This window comes from Dryas octopetala, chromosome 3, assembly GCF_963921425.1.
Source record: "Dryas octopetala chromosome 3, drDryOcto1.1, whole genome shotgun sequence".
Lineage (NCBI taxonomy): Eukaryota > Viridiplantae > Streptophyta > Magnoliopsida > Rosales > Rosaceae > Dryas > Dryas octopetala.
In genome coordinates this window covers 24,408,775-24,428,452 of record NC_141368.1, presented here as the reverse complement: position 1 = coordinate 24,428,452, position 19,678 = coordinate 24,408,775, and the positions used below count along the sequence as shown (strand labels likewise).

The following is a 19,678-nucleotide window of genomic DNA, read 5'->3' as shown; positions in this document are numbered from 1 at the left end:
TTTGAATGAGAATCTAAAAAATACACGATTTGGATCATGAAATTATATTGTGTAGTAGGTTAAAAATGATGGTTAGTGTCGTATTATCTTACTAACTAGTTAGTTCTAGAGCGCTTATTGAGGTTAATTTATATACATATTTTACCTTAAAACTATACATTTTTATCTATGTCTTTAAGCATTTTTAGTGTTTTAAAGTCTTATTTTTATTATTTAATTAATTAGTGAGTTTTATGAGTTTTTGTCTTAATTCCTAAAATTTAATAAGTTTTATTTAACTATCTATTAGATTTTATTTCTGTTAATTAGTTTATTTTAAATTTTGTAGGCTTAATTAAAGAAAATGAAAACAAAAGCCCAAAACAAATAAAAGAAGAAGAACAAGCCCAGCCCAAGTGGAGAGATGAAGCGCAAAAGAGGAAGCAGCCGACCCAGTCCACATCTTGAGGTAGCCGAAGAGTCACAACGCCACACCAGCAAAGCTTCCGCCCAAATCAAATGCTTTGATTAATATTGGCTCCAGCCAATACGACGACGACACGTGGCACAACAGCAATCAACCCAGTGCCTCTATTTTTCTCTTCCGCCCAGCAGCTGATGCACACCTCCCCATGCTAGCCACAAGCTAAGCCTTGAGCCGCTTCTCCACTATCTCTCTCTCCCTCACGATTTCCTGTGCAACCGCAACTCACAAGCCAAGCCAAGCCGCCGGTGCAATATTAATCTTTCTTGCAGCCAACCACACTGCGACACGTGTCCCATCTTCTAGCTGCTTCCAGATTTCTCCAGCGCCCTCTTGTGCTAATCCCCATCTCAAATAGCTGTCACCAGCTATCCTCTCAACCTTACATAAGCTGCCACATGTCTCCCCCTTCTGATATTTTCTACCCTAAGCTTTGCCTATATAAGGAAGCATTCAGCCCCTTTACCATAGCTTTTTACTCTATATTTTTAATTTTCTGCCTTTTTCTAGTATTCTCCTAGGATTTCTCTCTCAAGCCCTTTGGCTATAATGTTTGAGAGAGAATATGAATGTAATTTTCTTGCACTTTTAATTAATGAAACTTTAATTTATGTCTCTCTTCTCTCTTCTCCTAATCTTTTATTTACTTTATGTCTTTTATTTTATGTAGTTCTTTACTTTATGGTTAGTAGTGTTATTTATTTTCTTGTTCTTTAAATTACATGCTTATTTATTTCTTTCTTTATTTAAGATTTTGATATTAAAATGAGAAAGAGATCATCTTTCACCCATAATGTCATATATTATGGGTAGTTAGATCCTCTTTTCACATTTTAACTTTATGGTTAATCTTTTAAATCACAAACTTTTTTGAACTCTAGTTGTTCCTTAGTTTTGGTTCACTTGAGTTGTTTAAAGTTTGCATTTTCTAAGCAAGATCAAAATCTACCATATACATCTTCAATTTTTGTGCTCAATTCATATTTATCTTTGTAAGAGGGTATCAAGTGACTCTTGGGTGCCCTCCTTTTTGGGGAAATTACTAAAAATCTCACTTAATATGTTCATAAGTGGTGTGGAACTCTAACCTTGGTTCTTATACCATTCTTTAGCTTCTAAAACCAAAGAGTTGTTATTTTCCTTTCTAGTTTAATATTTAAATTCTTGCACCTTTATTTACTTTATTCTCTTTTCATTTACTTTGTTTGCTTTTTCACTTTAGTTATATTTTATTTTAAGTTGTCTCACAAATCAACAAAATTTCCAAACTAGGTTAGTTTTAAATTAACTTAAGTTTAAGCTTAGTGTATTGTTTTGCATCACTCCTTGAGGTTCAATCTCGTTAATATACTACTAGACTCGTATATTTGCGAGTAAATAAAATTTTACAACAGCGCTCTTATATATATATATATATACAAAAATGCTCTAAAGATAACTAGTTAGCAAGTTAATATGAAGCTAACCATGCTTTTGAGCTTACCACATAATTAATCTCATAATCCGAACCGTCAATTTTTTAGGCCCTACTTCAAAGATCATTATTACAAAAAATCAACTAAATCAAAAATCATTTAGTCATTTAATTGTGATCAAATAAATAGACGAACACTGTTTTCGATAAAAAGCATATAAATAGTTGTTATTATAATCAAATTGCTAAATGATTTCCGATTTTGGAGAATTTTTACAGAGATGATGTATGAAGTATGGACTAAAAAATAGACGGTTCGGATTTTGAAAATACATTGTGCAGTGGGCCCAACAGAATGATTAGCTTTGTATTAACTTACTAACTAGTTAACTTTAGAGCATTTTTGTATATATACCGCACAATGTAATATAGACAGGTTGCTCACCGTTTTAGTTAAAAAATAAACAAATAATACAAAAACATCAATAATATAAAAAACAGCGGTAGGAAGGGAGAATAAAATAAACCCAAAAAACAGGAGAAAGAGTATATCGATCACAAATTGGGTTGCTCCTCAAAATGTAGAATTGCAAAAGAAACCCATAGTTGCTCCTCAAAATGCAGAATTACAAAAGAAACCCATAAAACAGATCTCTCACAAGTTTAGTTAAAAAGGAAATAAATCAACCTTTGGGTTCATTTACATTAACACCCCTTAAGGTTTATTATGTTTTCAGATAACCCGTCAAGGTTTTAGCATTTTTTCATATTACCCCTTAATCATAAACATAAATGGCAGAATCTTGTAAATACCAAAATAACATTTATGAAGTTAAAACAATGTATCTCAACAATATATTTTCTTTTTTACATACTAAATAATATATATATTTTCAACTATTGCAATATTTTGTCATCTTCCTTTTTTATTTTTTTATCAAAGACTTATGTGAAAATGTGTTGAAACTTTGGGGATCTTTCTATAATTGAGTTAAAATCTCAAGGTATGTTACTATAATTTGTGGAACCATAGGGGGTTGTGTGAAAACATGATAAACCTCAAGGGGTGTGCATGTAAATAACTAAAATGTTAAACTTATAATTTAGAGGTAGTTTTTATACTGATGTCAACAATTTTTGGACATAATTTTAACCGAATGGGTTATGTGAAAACAATTTAAAACCTCACGTGGTCTTTTTGTAATTTCTGAAAACTCAAGGGCCGGGTGTATGTGAAAACACGAAAATGTCAGGGGTTCGTGTAATAAACCGGCACACATGTCATTGTTTATTTGTCATATCATAACCATATCATTAGTGTCAAAAGACTATATATCTTACCCAATACAATTTTTTTTCAACAAATAATTCAATAAAGATATGTATTAATTCTTAACAAAATCTCATTTGCAAAGCCCAAGAAATATGGATTCCATATGAATCCCGATACGGCCCAACTTCAAGAGACGACATATTCCAATTGAATCCCAAGAGTTGTACAAAGAGCAAAAAGACTCTTTTGTTGAGCTTGCGAATAAGTTTTCTGCCCCTTTGTGAAACCAAAGGATTGCATGCGATTTCTACATGGATTTGATTGTTATTGGGTGGAAGATGGACTCAAAATGGACCAGCTTGCTGAAGATGCCAAAGCACCACCACTACAACTTGAAAAGGCTATTGATTTGGGTGTTTTGAATTTGATAATGATGCTTCTTTGAGTCGATGATGATAATGATCTACAGAAAATGCTAGGTATACCACATTTTGATACCTAAAAGTATGATCCACTATTACAAATAAATATCTCTATTAAAGAAGTGGTACGTACCAAAATGTGATACACATTACCCATAATCTACTAGTACCAAGACCAATGGGAGAAACACTACAACACCAACAAAGACTTGTGTCTACTCAAGGCCCAATGGTTTGAGGTTTGAAACCCGGCTAAAAACTTTTGTTTTTGTTTTTGTTTTTTCACTCAATAACAAACAGCTTGCATCAACGTGGGCCTAAGAGGAAGGAGAAGGGCTGACGCATAGGCCGAAAGTGACATGGGCCTAGGAGCTGGGCTGATGCATGGGCCTAGAATAGGGGCAAAAAGGAATTGCAGGTGTTGGGGAGTTTTGAGAGAGTCTAAAAGATAGAGGGATGGTGAAAATTTTTATATTAAACTAGGGGGCTAAAATTAGGCACTGCAGTACCAATATTTTGACAAATATTTTCATATAAATTCTTTCAATATTGACACTTTATTGATATTTTCGTTAGATGTATTTGTATTTTCAGGTTGTGGATATTTCTGTTAACATTAATATTTAATTTCTAGATAATAGTAATAACAATGTAATATTTAATTTCTAAACCTGTTACTTGTTTACATCCACCAACCATTCAACTTCCACAAAAGGCCTCATTCCCTAAGCTGACTTTGGGCCCGTTTGGCACTGCTTCTTAGAAGCACTTTTATTTAGTAGCGTTTCTTACCTTGCCTTTTTCTATTTTTTTTAAAAAAAATTTTTATTTATTATTTTTGCTTTTTGCTTTTTGCTTTTTGCTTTTTGCTTTTTCTTGTTGGTAAAATAAATATTCCAGAGTCTGTTTTTATTGTTTATTCAGTTTTTCATGCCAGACTTTGTTTACAGGTTTCGACGCTTCGTTAATCTCAATACAGTTTAGAGGGTCCGTTCTGAAACAAAAATTTGTATCTGATTTACCAAGCAAAAAAAACAAAATACAGTATCTTTAAAATATTATTTTATACAAAATCAAAGAGACAAAATATTTCAGAAAAATTTGTCAAAACCCAGATGCATATTCTTCCCATCATTGCAAATCTTCTTTCCCTGAATCTGTGTTTTTTTTTTTTTTTTTTTTCCCAAATATTCCATCAGATAACATAATATATTATTTTTCTTCACCTACCCACAATTTTTTTCCCCCTTTCTTTTTCACCATTGTTTTTCTATTCCAATATCCCAAGTTTTGAGGTTCAATCTGTATACGTTTATTGTCAACGTTTGTTTCCCAATTTGAGGGTAGCTTTTTTCTTTTTTGGCTAATAATTTTTTAACAATGTATTTATCATCTACGAATTTGTTTGACTTTGGCTCTTTTTGTTTGATGCAGAGAAGAAACCGAGAAGAAACCTTCTGATTCAGATAAAAACTATCTTCAACTTTCATTATTTTATCCTATGTTTCAATCTGTAAGGATCCATTTGAATTCTTTGTATTATGTTTCATGGTTGTCCCAATATAATGTTGTTTACATTTTCTTACCCAGATTTTTAATAATTGAACCATTGTGCCATTGGATGCAGACAAGTTTATGTGAAATGGTTTTCCTCGGATAGTAGATTCAGATAAAAACCATATTCAGTTTATTATCTATCCTATATTTGAATCTGTAAGGACCCATTTGAATTCTTTGTTTCATCTTTCATGATTGTCCCAATATAATGTTGTTTACGTTTGCTTTTTCATATTTCTGATAATTGAATCCATTGTGCCACTGGATGCAGAGAAGTTTCTGTGAAATGGTTATCCTCGGAAAGTAGCTCCGTTTGATGATTTGGGTCTGAATCAATAGAGGATGGAGATGTCTACCCAGCAAAATAATTCTGGTCCTGACAATGTTTCAGGTAATAATTTTTATTTTTGTGAATGATTTATAATGAGTCGGAATGGCATAACATAGTTCATGCTGCCAAAGGCCCAAAGCTATAAAGGCTGATGAGGATATATGGACAATAATGATCAACTTGTTTGATTATTGTTAAAGGAAAGTAATAAATTTGCTGTGGGAGTATAGGATAATTGTCTTGAAATAACAATATTCTTTTCATCAACATTTTATAGTAACTTTTGAATGACAATATGGTTTTATTCCTCAGCATTTTGATGCTTGTATATGGTTTAAAATTGGTTAAGGTTAACCTTAATAGATGTTGTACTCTCGCAATGTTAAACATAGTTTCCTACAGTACAAAAGTTGATGAATTTATTGCACTGTGTTGCACAAATTGAATTTATATTGGCGGTCAAGCAGTTCATTGAACATGTTGCATTTGTAGGATCAGGTTCTTGCCTGTATGATCTCTTATCTTCAGACACACCAAGTTGGAGATGCCCAACTGATCGGCGGACACTGTCTGGTACTCTATAGCCTTTCGATCATTTACTTGATTAAAATTCTGTTTGTGTTCTGATTTTCCAAGCTTTTCCTTTTTCTTGATCATGTTCGTGTAGTTAGCGACAGTCACAATTAATTCAAGTCTAGAGTGCAGTATACCATTATAAATAGATGAGACTGAAAGTTCTATGAAATCAGTTATTAGAATACAATATGAGTTGTTCCAAGCAATATTTCAAATCCTGCTGGTTGGTGCAGTTAATTATCAGTGCAAAATGATATATAGATATCTCAAGGAAGATCCAACGCCTCCATATTATTTCCTGTTGTTTCATGTCTCTTTACTTCATGGAGACCAAACAGAAGACCATGCAAACAAAAACAAAAATAGATCATATGTGCAAAGAATGTATTAGGCTCATATAGAAGACATACTGTGTCAAAAGTGTAAGTGGGAATGTGGGAGGCGCTTCCATCCTCTAAAATGCTTGAGGCATAATATTAATACTTCAAACTTATTCACCAATTAAATTAAATTCTTAAAAATGGGTTCTGCACCACTAAGAAATCTAGTCTATCTAATATAGATATGCTTTTAAATTTGTGATTTGTCTTTGTTTGTTGTGGATGTTCCTGTCACCATCTTATGTGACCATATTGTATATTTTGTAACTCTTATACTTCATTGAACAGGTCCACAGGAAAGGCTGGATATTTTGTTGCGTCAATCTGCCAACAAGTCCTGTGCAGATTGTGGATCTCTAGATCCAAAATGGGTGTAAGTATCGCATTTGGATTGAAGAGAAAATTTTACCATCTATTTGTACTTTAAATTATGATTGGTTTAGTTACTTGCATTGTGTTTTGACTGTACCAATTGGTGATATCAGATCGTTAAACTTTGGAGTATTTATTTGCATCAAATGTTCTGGTGTACATAGAAGCCTTGGAGTGCATATTTCAAAGGTATGGCTCTGCTCTATGCTCCTCAATATAATAACAGGTTATGCAACCTTGTTATGACATTATCTAAACATTGTAGACCTGAAAGTTTGACTATAGGAGAAATATCTGTTTTTGTAAACAAGAAAGAATGACACTGCTCAATTACTTCCTGGATGCGCAAGCCTGCTTGGGTTGTCCTTTTGGTATGATCCTTTGAGGTTTGGGCCTTTGGGGTTATTTAATTTGGTTGAAAGCAGGTTGTGGCCTGTCATGTACTTTGCGCAAAAGCAGTTAGTGGGTAGGAAACCTACCTGAATGATAAAAGAATATCATAAATATGTTCCTTAAATAATTCCAGCCTTTTCAAAAATTTCGTTTGAGAATCATCATTCATTACTCTCTTCTCGCTCTCTGGGACATTTTAATTTGATCTGAAAATATGCTAGGTTGTATCGGTGAAGCTAGATGAATGGACAGATGAACAAGTTGATATCTTGGCTAGTATGGGTGGAAATACTACTGTAAACAAGAAGTACGAAGCTTGCTTGCCTGAAAATGTCCAGAAACCCAAACCAGATTCTTCTATAGAGGAGCGCTTTTATTTTATTAGGTAATAAAGTACAAAACTTGTTATAGCTTTGCATGAGAAACCTATGCCATTCTAAACAGAAATTTACTTCTTGTGTACTCAGGAGAAAATATGAGCTGCTAGACTTTTTAAACTCTAGCGAACAGATGTCCTGCCCTTTCCAGCCTTCTCATAAGAGATCATCTCCTTCTAACAATTCTTTAACCATTACTTCTACCCAAGATAAGAAACAATATGAGAAACAAGCAACAAAAAATCGTATTGGGCAGGCATTTCGTAACAGCTGGGGAAGAAAAGACTCTGAACATAAGGCCGCGAAGAAGAGCAACTCAATGCCAATGGTAATAGCTTTTCAGTTTTATTAATTGCTATGTTTTGTCATGTTATTTCACAATTGTTTTGATGCGCTTGCTCTCTCTGGAGTTAGGTGCTAAAGTACCATGTGTTACTATAATATGTACATTCTTCCTGAATAAAGATGTTTAAGTATATTTCTCAGTTTTTTTTTTCTTTAATTACATTTAGGAAAGGCTTAGTCATTCACAGCTTTTCATTGTTTATTTGACTTGGGCTTATCTGAGATTTTCACTTCTTTCCGTATATTTTTGATGATTTTCAAGCTCCAAAACACAGTTACTTGTCTAAAGATATTGTGTATGCACTCATGTTGAACTTATATGCAATATATATAGTAAAATTCAGAAGATAGAAAGATACTTTAGGACAGGTATGCTTTGGATATTCCTGGAGTAGACAATTTTAAAGAAAAATTGTTGTCAAAATTATTATTACCACAGGTATACATCCACAATCACCTGCACAAGCACATACACTCATAGATCCTTTCCCCATCGAAATGAAGTGGCTGTATGAGTGAGAAGGCACGACACTGCGACATACATCGTGATTATCTTAAAATTTTACTATAATTTAATTGTTATATATACATGTATATGCATGTAAAAAAACCATGAATGGTTTTAGGCCTCACTGCTTGGTCCAAGACTCCAAGTCATGATCAGTTTCTATGCATGGTTTACACATAGTTGCGAAGGGAAATACAGGATTTAATTGAAAAGAAGAAAAAGTATTTTTCTCTAAATGTGAATCAGTAATTAGGAAACCATAGTTTTAATCCACGACAAACAAAAAGGGGGAAGTATAAGAGTAAGTAAAATATGTTGTATAAATTTGAAATTTTGGTTAATATGGGTATTGAATCTTACTGCTCGAATTGTACATTATAGGCAGGTATGGTTGAATTTGTTGGATTAGTTAAAGTGAATGTGGTTAGAGGAACCAACCTAGTTGTCCGTGATGTGATGACAAGCGACCCTTACGTCATCCTGGCATTGGGTCAGCAAGTAAGTCTCTTCTATTTAAACTATCACAGATGAGATAATTCAACTCTGTCATAAACTCATAATGCAATTCACCCTAAATATTTGTTGCAGTCGGTGAAGACACGTGTCATAAAGAACAACATCAATCCAGTATGGAATGAGAGCCTGATGCTGTCAATTCCTGAAAACATTCCTCCCTTAAAAGTGGTAAGTTATATTCATCATACTTTGATTCCTATGAAGCAAATTATGTGGCATTAAATCCACCCAATACACCATTTGTTACATTATAGATGCAAACTGTGTTTGAGTATGATCTGCAATTTCATGTGTATCCTGTTCAGATTACTATTTTGTGCAAGACTGGTCAGAGATTGGTATTCATTTTTGGCTGGCCTACTTTGATAATGTAGCTCGGTGGTTGGCCCAAATTATTTTAGTTTTTAAACAGAATATGTCAAAGGAAGGGTGAATTTAATAATTTTATATAGTTTGGGACTGTTGTAAAATTAAATTCCCCAACTGCAGGAAATTTCCTCCACTTTCGAGAAAAATGAAAATTGTAAACATATAAATGGCATAACCTACAGTAAGGAACTAAAAATAGTTCTTTGTTTTTATTTAGCATTATGTAGACATGGGTCACATCACATGTATTCCATTGCTATTGATGATGGTTTTCCTTGTTTGCATCTTGGTCTTTGCTAGTATTTACTAAAATAATATTTGAATGGTTACATTCAGCTGGTGTATGACAAGGATACATTTACAACTGATGATTTTATGGGTGAGGCTGAGATTGACATTCAACCTCTGGTCACTGCTGCTAAAGCCTATGAGAAGTCCACGATCAGTGAGTCGATGCAGCTTGGAAAGTGGGTAGCCAGCAAGGAAAATACACTGGTGAATGATGGTGTCATCAACTTAGTAGATGGAAGAGTAAGACAGCAAGTCGCTCTCAGGCTGCAGAACGTTGAGAGGGGTGTATTGGAGATTGAGCTTGAATGCGTTCCTCTTACTCAATAACCAGCAATGAAACTTAAGGATATGAAACTCAAGCAAGTCTTGGTTGTATATTGATGTAGTTTTTGTTTTTGTCTGTAGATAAGAATTTTAGGATTGTCACTTCATGAATCATGATATGCAGATGGATTTGATTTTTTTTTTTTCTCTCTTTCTTTTTAGTAGGAATTTTGAAAACATTTTCCAGTTTGGGAGGATTGGCATTTCGTCATTGGACATTTATGTGAACTAAAATTAGTAAATATTATTGTATCATTGGAAGATTGTTTCCTCCTCTTTTTATAGGTTATACTGCTTAGGGAGGTAGTCTTATTGCCTCAAGCAAGTAACCACCACCTTGTAAGTTATCGACTCACGAAGTGGGTGGTACTCGCATTGGGCTGGTCTGTACCAGGACCTCTTGCGCCCTTTCTAGCTCTAAGGCTAAATGGCTCCAACCCAATCATTTGGCTCAACAGGTTCATGAGCTTTTGGATGCTTCGGATCATGCAACCCAGGCGTTTTTAGGTCTTCCTAGGGCTGCCTTTTGGTTTGGTTTTTACCGAACCGACTGAATTTTTTTGGTTTGGTATACCGATTTTCACAATTCGAAAATCGAAAATCCGAAACCGAAAATATCCGAAAAAAGTTGGTTTGGTTTTGGTAAAAACCGAAAAAAGTTGGTAAACCGACCGATTACCGAAAATTATTACAGAAAGAAACCGAATCGATTATTACCGAAAAAACTGAAACAACTACCAAAATTTAGTTATATATGCTTATATAATACTATTATGTTAGTGGTAAAATAAATATTAAACTACTAATATCTTAAACAACTATAAAAAAATATAATTGTATAATGTTATCATATTAATATTATAAAAAGTGTGAGTTAAGAAATAGAGTCATTTTCTAATAAAGTAAATGTTATTATTTTTAGGAAAATAAAAATCTCATCTTTAGATAAGTAATGCATATATATATATATATATATATACACTCATATTTATCGGTATATATACATACTAAATTAATAGGATATGTACTAATACATATTATTAAACTAATTATACTAGTATATATTATTACTAGGGTAAAATACTAGTACTATACTAAACTACTAATATTACTCGTGCAAATATATATTCATCAAACATTATATTTTATGTATCATATTTGATTAAATTTTAATTTATATTAGTATATAATAATTAGTATTATTATAATTAAACTGAAAATGAACTGAAGATATATCGAAGTAAACCGAAAATGAACCGAAGATATACCGAAGTAAATCGAAAATGAACCAAAAATATCCGATACCAAAATTACCGAAATCGAACCGAAAACTGAAATTTACCAAAAATTACCGAACCAAAAAATACCGAAACCGAAAAATACCGAAATCGAAAAAATACCGAATTTTTTGGTTTTGGTTTGGTAAGCCTCAATACCGATCCGAACCGACCAATGGGCAGCCCTAGGTCTTCCCCACGTGGTGATTCCTTGTTTCATCATATGGACTAGCATAGGGTACAAAAATATTAAGGGTATCACATTTTTAGTACCACGAGTACCACCTCTCTTATAGAGATAGGGTCAATATATATAAATGGGTTTTACCTCTATAAAGAAAAAAAATTATGGTGACCGTAACACCATTTGGTAGTGTGACCAATCTATTTAAATTATAACACGTGTATTATTTTAAAGGTATTCTTTAGAGTTTAGGATTTTATATATTAATAATTGTACACGTGTTATAATATAAATGGATTAGTCACACTAATATGGAATGTTATGATTTTCTATTAAAGAGGTGGTACACATGTGTTACAAAAAATGTGGTACTCCTATCATAACTCTTTAAGGTATATCAAGAAGTAAGCATGGTCAAGATAAGTCGATAACTTTGGTTGGCAGCATAAGTGGACATATTTGACATGGGAAGCAGAAATGAGACATAATATATGTTATAAATTTAAGAAACTATTGTTCGCGCACTCCCAATTGTTTATCCTCTTACTCCAAAATCAATATCTTGTCATTTTTAAAGCACTTTTACACTGCGTTTGGACGAGGAAATTTAGAAATGTTAAGTAATTTAAAATGACAGAATTTTAAAAGGCTTATTCGCATATTTACTCTGTAAAACTAAAATTTTATCTTACTTCACCCCCTGAAAGTTTAATGTCTCAACTTATCCCCTAAAAGTTTATCTGTGTTCCACATTACCCGAAACCATCAAGTCCATTAATGCCACCATTTGAATTGATGACAAAATTTTCTCGCTACATAGATGCCATGTCATCAATTCAAACTAAGGAATTGACAAACTTGAAGGTTCAAGTGAGGTGAAATAATAGATAAACTTTTAGGGGCTAAAATGTAACTTTAAACTTTCACGGGGTGAAGTGAAACAAAGTTATAGTTTCATGGGATAAATATGCGAATAAGCCATTTTAAAAGATGAAATTTAAAGCTATAGATTTTGTAAATTTTCTTATTGGCTAAGTGATTTGGGTGACTATATATGATAATGATGGAGGTAGGGTACATGGTAGTGGAAGTGACAAAAATGGAAGCGGGAATTGTAATAATTGTAATGGTTGTAAGAGGGTGCATGGTGCCGATACTGATGGTAGTTGCAATAGCGGTGGACGCAGGGGTGTAGTGGTCGTGGCAGCCTGTAGTTGTGAGGGTAGTGGTGGTGTTGGTGGTAGCGGGGGTGGTGGTAGTAGTACATGGCGGCGGCGGTGTTGGGGTGGAGGTAGTGGTGTTGACAATGACGATGGTAGTGATAGGTGTGTTTTATCTTAGAATTTTAAAGAATGATACCTATTTAAAGATTTGCAACCAAATCCTAACTTTACTTTAATTTTCAATAAAGGCTAAAATTTCTCAAGTTTTTTCTTATCATTTGATGATGCGATGCCTCCAAATTCGATGCAAAATGACTAAAACACCCATACATATGACATTCTAAACCTACACGTTGTCTCCGCATCATCAAACCATTAAAAAGGGAGATTTTATGAATTTACCTTAATTACAAACTAAAGTGAAAATTTGATTGAAAATTTGTAAACCATAAAGACTGAAGTAAAAAATGGCTCGAACCAGAAGGACTAAAAGTGTACTTTGCCCAAAGTTTTATTGCTTGCTAATATTCAACCAATTAAAACAATTTTATTTATTATTTTCTTAGTCTTAATTTCCCTACATTCTCTTAAAAACCCAACCCCAACTCAAAGAAAAAGAAAAAAATAACCCCTCATCCTGTTCACTTGTTTTTCGGCCAAGATTGGCTGAAAGCAACACTTTGATCCATTTTTGTATGAGTGCGGGGCGTGCCACTGTCAAGCCAAGTTTTCGCTCGATCAAAATAAGAATGTGATTGGATTGAGTTATTGCACTTAATATGATTCTTATCAAACAATTGATCGGCAGAGCTAGGAATCGCTCTCGACCTAAATTATTTTCTAGCCTCGAGGACAAGGCTCTTTAAAGCCTAGTCGGAATCGAAATCTGACCCACTAGTTGGCCTCCTAAGAATGACGTGATCGAATTCGTGCACAAATTGGTGTAAGTGTCCAAGCAAAACAAAGAAACTATGAACGACAAAAGTATAATGAAATTCAATGCAACCTTCACCAATCGAAATAACTTCAAGGTTAAAAGCAACTAATAATACGGTAAGCATGTGGAAAGCAACAAGAACTAGAATTGCATTAAAACTGGAAATAATAACAATCAGCGTTGCATGAAAAGTAAAGAGAACAAAACTAAATCGATACCACAAGCCTTTGAGAGGATGATGGCAGAGCTACAAACCTAGTGAAATTTGAAACTAAGAGCAATTAAAAACCTAAAATGCACTTCGAATGGAAGCACCAAAGAAAATACGAAAGCAGAAGAACTTTGAGTAATTCTTGAGACTTGAGAGTTTGTGAGTTGATTGTTGTGTATTCTTCTTCTCTTTTGAATGCGTTTATATATAGGGGTTAGGATAGCAATGAGCCATTACTTGGCCCAGAATCCCCTCTAGACTCCTTGTACGGATGAGATTTGAACTTTCTTGAATTTAAGATTTTGACCGGATTCTTCCTTGATATCCACGTGATCTTGAGTATTGATGACTGATTGGAATCCTTTCCAAACTTGGACTCTTTACTTGAATGTCTTGGCTTCTTGATTCAATCAGGATACTTGGTCTCCAAGACTTTTCAAATTCTTCCCTTGGTAGGATTTGTATTAATCTTGCCTTCAATTTCTGAGTCCCTCTCCAAGTAAAGACTTCGACTTGGATTTTGATATTGAGTGGAGTCCTAAGTCGAGTAGGATTTAGTGGCGTATTGGAAACCTCTATCATTTTGGGTTGAGCCATTATTGGCTAGAGAATTTCAATTAAGAGGCTTTTGAGCTTGATCGAACTAATTGGGGGCTTTGAGCCTTAATTGATAAAAATCCAGCCCAATCATTGAGACCCAAAGCTTGATTAAAAAAAATTAAAAATAAAATGAAACGACCCAGTCTCAAAACTAGGCTGGAACCACCTCTTTTATTTTCCTTGCACACTAATAAAGTAGCCCGACCCATTTGTCTTCAATCGGGCCGATTTCGTTACTTAAAAAACATAACTCGGCCTCAAACTAGGCCGAAATTATTTCTATTGATTGGAATATATGGCCTCAAAAAATTGCATTTAATCGGGCCAATACACTCTATTTTGATAACGATTCCAATCGAAAAGTCAACCGGAATTTATTTGAGCCAAAGTTGATCGGAATGAATTTTAACCAATCTGATCGACATTAATCAACTAGAATATGCTCCATGGTACTGGTCAACATTTCTAAAAATTGACCAGACTAAAACTAAATGGATCAAAATTTCATTGGGCCGCTTGTCTCTTTTAATTGTCGATCGGAATAAATCCTATCAGACTTAAATTGGAGAGGTCGATCGAATTGTTTCACTCATTCCATGTACCTGCCCGATCACTCATGTTACTTGGCCTTCTCTTTTTATTTCACATTTCGATCGGACTCCAACCCACTTTTCTTGTTTGAAAACACAAGTCCTGGCAGGGCGCATTTCATCTTGGTGACTTGAAAGTTGCCCGATCATTTTTTTACAATTTTGGCTGAACTCATTTATTAGAAAAACCTCAACTCAGACTGTCAACAAGTGTAGAAATCGCCTAGCTTATATTTGCCTCCACTTGCCCACTTTTATATATATTCATACAAAACAACTAACTAGCCATATGTTTGGCTAGTATTAATGCTTAGAGAGATACCAGCCACACAACAAGTGCAAGTCACCTTTTCATTTCTAAGTGTTGTCTTCTCTTTATTTCTAACTTCAACACTCATTCATAATTCAATCAACATAGATATATAATATATATATCCAAGGCATGCAAGTACCTAGCTGCCCGACAACCTCTACTGAACTTCACATTTTTCCCTTGCATATATATAAAGTTGCCCGACAACATAAACCCACCTTTCCTCTTTGAATTTTACATCACAAGCCCAACCAATGCATATATATATATATAGTCTTTCTCCAAAGAAGATGTTCGCATTTTTCAAATTTTGCGGATGTATAAACTATTCAGTCGCCCTCTGGTAGACATCCGGATGGCGACCAAATAGTTCATACGGAGACCGGATAGTCCACACATTTGCAAAATTTGAAAAATGCGGACATCCTCTCTAGAGAAAATCCCTATATATATGCCCAAGTATCTAGCTGCCCGACAACATACAAAGGGAGGCTGCTCGATCAATATTAAAGAAAAAACCTCCTCTTCCTTTCTTTCTTCCAAGCTCCGGTATACATACAATACATATATGCGAAAGTCAGCCTCCTTCCAATCGTTACCCACATTTGAGAGGCCTCTAAATACACTGCTTGGATTGATTATTTTGGGGTGTGTTTGATCAATTAGCATTCAACCACCCTCACTCAAGCAGCGGGCAGTACACGTGTTTGATGAAATACTGCAACCAAGTGAATTGTCTCAAATGTCACCAAATGTTTAGGCAGCCCGATCAATATTGATGTCATCACTTTACTACCAACAATCATCCCGGTTGGTGTCAATTGTATGCCCAAACACATCCCCTATGTTGTAAAAGCATCTTCAACAATATGTTCAAAAGCTTGTAGCTGCTTGATTTGGTGAGCCACATTAGATATACTTGCTCCAAGAGACTCATCAAACACATGTCAAATTGGGGACTTCAATCCCACTCGGCTATTCTAATAAGCAGCAAGCCACTCGTCAAATAACTTTTTGCTATTATATATTGAAAGCTGCAATACATTGGAACTATACTAAAACACTAATAAATAAAAATTAGTTTTAATTTAAAAAATAATAATAAACTAATGAAGTTTGTAAACTAGGTTGGAATTAAAAAATTTAAGATAATGTTATAGTCAAAAATGCTTCTGCCACAACATGCCTTGCCGTAAGCGAGGTTTTCGACCTTTGGGGGTGAGTGTGCGGGCGTGCCACTATTCAGCTTCGAGTAGCCGAATAGAAAAAGTGTGTAAAAAGGGAAATTAAAATAAATATGAAGCGTCAAATGAAAATCTAACTTCTAAAAGTGATTGAGCAATATAAAAGGAATGATAAAAATCTATCTGGGTTCGTTTCTTGCCTGGACATTCCAGGACTTTGGGTATGAAAAATAATAAATAAATAGAGTCTAATATAAACTGAAGAAAACTAGAAGACAAAGCTTTAAAATAAAAGCTAGCTGATGTAAACAACATTAATGTAAACTCGATGCTAAGGAGAGGCTAGATCTTTGCAAAGCAACAAAGAAAATATGAATATTAAAGATCTTGGAACTTGACAAAAACACATAAAGAAATTAAAGGCAACAAAAGAGAGCTTTGAGGATTAAAAAGCCTATGAGCTGAATTTGAGAGCAAAAGTTGCTAGGAGATTTCACATTGCGTGAGTTTTCTGAGTTTGTTTTGGGTATTGGAGGAGAGCCTCTGATTGTTGTTTGTGAGCTTCCTTTTATATTGAGCCTTTCCTTTGTCCCCTAGTCTTAATAGCCACGTGTATGGCTTGAAATGAATTGCTCTTAGACAGCTGTTGACAGCTTTTTGGGTAAGTAGACAGTTGTAAATGAGTGGCTTTAGTAGTGGACAACTGTCTATGAGTGAGAATAGGATAAGGATGATGAGAATAGCTGAGTCACTCTTTGATTACTTCATGCCCAACCGAGAGACACCAAATAAATGAGCAAGAGCTACAACAAGGCTGCTGGGCGAGAGGTTGTTGCGGTGTTGGGTCAAGGATCAATCCATCATTTAATTGCCAATGGATGCCACCTGCTTCTACCAAAAGAATTGCCTAAAATCCCAAAAAGCTTCCATCACATCATTGTTAATATATATGCTTTTTTTATTGCGCAAATACCGATATTTTGACAAGCGGAATCCATTTAATAAGCTTTTCTATTTATATTCTCAAATCACAAATACAAACAAACTTAGTTGTTCAACCCAAATGAAAGATCTAAAAAAAATTGAATATGTGAAATTAAAGGGAAATTAATTAAGGAGAGAGAATTAAGGAAAAATTAATTAAGGAGAGAGAGGCGGCAAACCAATTCTCATGGGCGGGAAAGTAAATTTAAGAAATAGATAACTGACTATTGGATTTAAACTGAAACGATCTCAGCCATTCAAATCCGGAGATAAATTTTAAAATTCAAAAACCGTTTTATTTTATTATATAGATATATGTATATCACTTTTCAATTCCAAAGTCACCTAAAGAAATCTTTTGCACCCACCAAACTCTTTTATATTAATCAATTGGAAAGCACCAAACTTTGGCATTAACTTTGAACCTTTTGAAATCAAATAAGCCTTCGCCCAAAGCCAAGCCAAGCCTTTTGCTTTTGTCTTCCTCCAAAGCCATGTGACAACACCATTCAAACTCTTATATTAATCAACCATTTGGAAAACCAAATAGCTAAGGCTTTCTCTCAGACCAAAGAAAGTCTATCGCCAATGGCATTCGCTCATGCCAAAAATCCTTCCTCAAAGGTCCTTCGCCCAATCATTTTTATCCAATTATTGCTTTCAAGACCCACTCCAAATTAATTCCGAGAGTGGTAAAAACGGATACAAACAGATAACAAATTTAAATCTTCAAAATGCCACGTAGGTCTTCGGAAAAAGATTTTACGTCGAACAAGCATTTTTTGGAGGAGATTAAAAGTATGGTTGGTTTATTTTCTAATGTTCATTGTCAATATGTGCCTAGAGCTTGTAATAATGTGGTACATACTATTGCCAACTTTGCTTTACATAGTTCTTGTGTATGGAGCTAGGATGGTACAGCTCATCCTTGGTTGGAGGTTAGCCTCCAAGCAGATATTGTAGCTCCTTGAAACTTCTTCAATAAATTTTATTTTGCAAAGATGAGGAATCTAAACACACCGGAGTGACCAGCTCGTCAAGGGGAGTTGATTGGAGGTGGTGGCCCGTCCCAATTCTGCCAAAAAATGAGGTCAATAGCAGAGGAGGGCCAATCAAGCTTGGGTCTGGGTTTCGGGTTCTCGCTAGTTTCTAGGTAAGAGAGAGACACCAGGAGTTAAAGGGAAGGAGAAGGAAAGAGAGGAGAGGAGAGAAGAGAGAGGAGAGGAAATGAAAGTGGATCGGGCTAGGATTTTAGTCTATCGGGTGGGCTAGGTAATCAGGGCTGTTTTTGAAATGGACTTTTAAAAAAAAAAAAACTCTTTTTTAAAAAATTATTTTTAGGGCAAAAGACATTTTTGGTCTTTGTACTTTGGATGAATCGCACTTTGGTCTTTGTCATTTTAATTTGAATTTTTCAAGGACCGTGGTTCCATTATGTCGCAATCAGGTCTAATTCCCTAAAGTAATTTACTTCAAAGCCAATTAGGTGGTGTCACATCTGCATTTTTCGTCTCGGTTTTGAGGAATTGGACCTAATTACTACATAATGGAACCAAAGTCCTTGAAAAATTCAAACTGAAATGATGAGGACCAAAGTGCGACTCATCCATAGTACAGGGACCACAAACATCTTTTTGCCTTTTTTTTTATGCTTCTAATAGGTTTGGGTTTTCTGGCCTGTCACAGGGAAAAAAAAAAACAAAGAAAAATTCAGAGAAGGGCTGTGCAAAACTTGAAATATATTCTCCCACGTGTTTTCATATGAAAGCAGATGTACGGAAGTTGCATAAATCTAGCCGTCAGCAAGCAAAGTTTGCCAATTATGGAGGGAAGAGCAAAAGGCGGCAAAAGCCCAAATATAACTTTTCCGCTAAATGACCAAACCTAGCCACCCGCCGTCAGCAACCAAAGTTTCATTACAAGTTCATCTCTCTCAAGTCCTCTCCAATGGAAACAACAGGTATCAAACCCTAGCTTTTCATTATTGCTCTCTTTATTTTCTGTTTGGTTGCCTAGAAAACAGAGGAAACTCAAAAAAGAAAAAGGAGAATAATTATGGCCACCTCAATCATATGAACGGTGCTTATCCAACATTAATATTGTGGTGTACAATTTCCTTGAAGTGTTGTTTGTATTGTGGTGTGCTTCATTGTTGCTTAAAATTAATTGCTGCAATCATAAAATTTTCAAGGTTGATAGTATAGGATGTTGGAAATTTAAAGGTTTTGATCATTGTAATGAGTAAAGGGCAACAAAGAAATTTTTTTTTTCTTTTTATCTTAAAGCAATTTGCTTACTGCCCAATGAGCTGAGCAAAAAATTTT

At 34.5% G+C, this 19,678-nt stretch overlaps 1 protein-coding gene across 5 annotated transcripts; it reads left to right on the top strand.

The window, feature by feature from the left end:
- Positions 1-4,493: 4,493 nt before the first annotated feature.
- LOC147291951 (Calcium-dependent ARF-type GTPase activating protein family) lies at positions 4,494-10,053 on the top strand. 5 transcript variants are annotated; one of them, XM_086235542.1, is made up of 12 exons: positions 4,494-4,559; positions 5,007-5,085; positions 5,163-5,285; positions 5,401-5,520; positions 5,953-6,033; positions 6,705-6,789; positions 6,902-6,977; positions 7,403-7,566; positions 7,649-7,886; positions 8,793-8,909; positions 9,000-9,095; positions 9,633-10,053. In XM_086235542.1, exons 4-12 carry the CDS (start codon positions 5,472-5,474, stop codon positions 9,912-9,914), a joined length of 1,188 nt encoding a protein of 395 aa, XP_086091668.1. In that variant the 5' UTR covers positions 4,494-4,559; positions 5,007-5,085; positions 5,163-5,285; positions 5,401-5,471; the 3' UTR covers positions 9,915-10,053. The 5 variants fall into 5 exon arrangements, with proteins under 5 accessions (XP_086091668.1, XP_086091669.1, XP_086091664.1 ...); XM_086235543.1 differs by having other exon boundaries at positions 4,513-4,915; positions 5,200-5,285; positions 5,959-6,033; XM_086235538.1 differs by having other exon boundaries at positions 4,514-4,915; positions 5,200-5,285.
- The last annotated feature ends 9,625 nt before the right edge of the window (positions 10,054-19,678 follow it).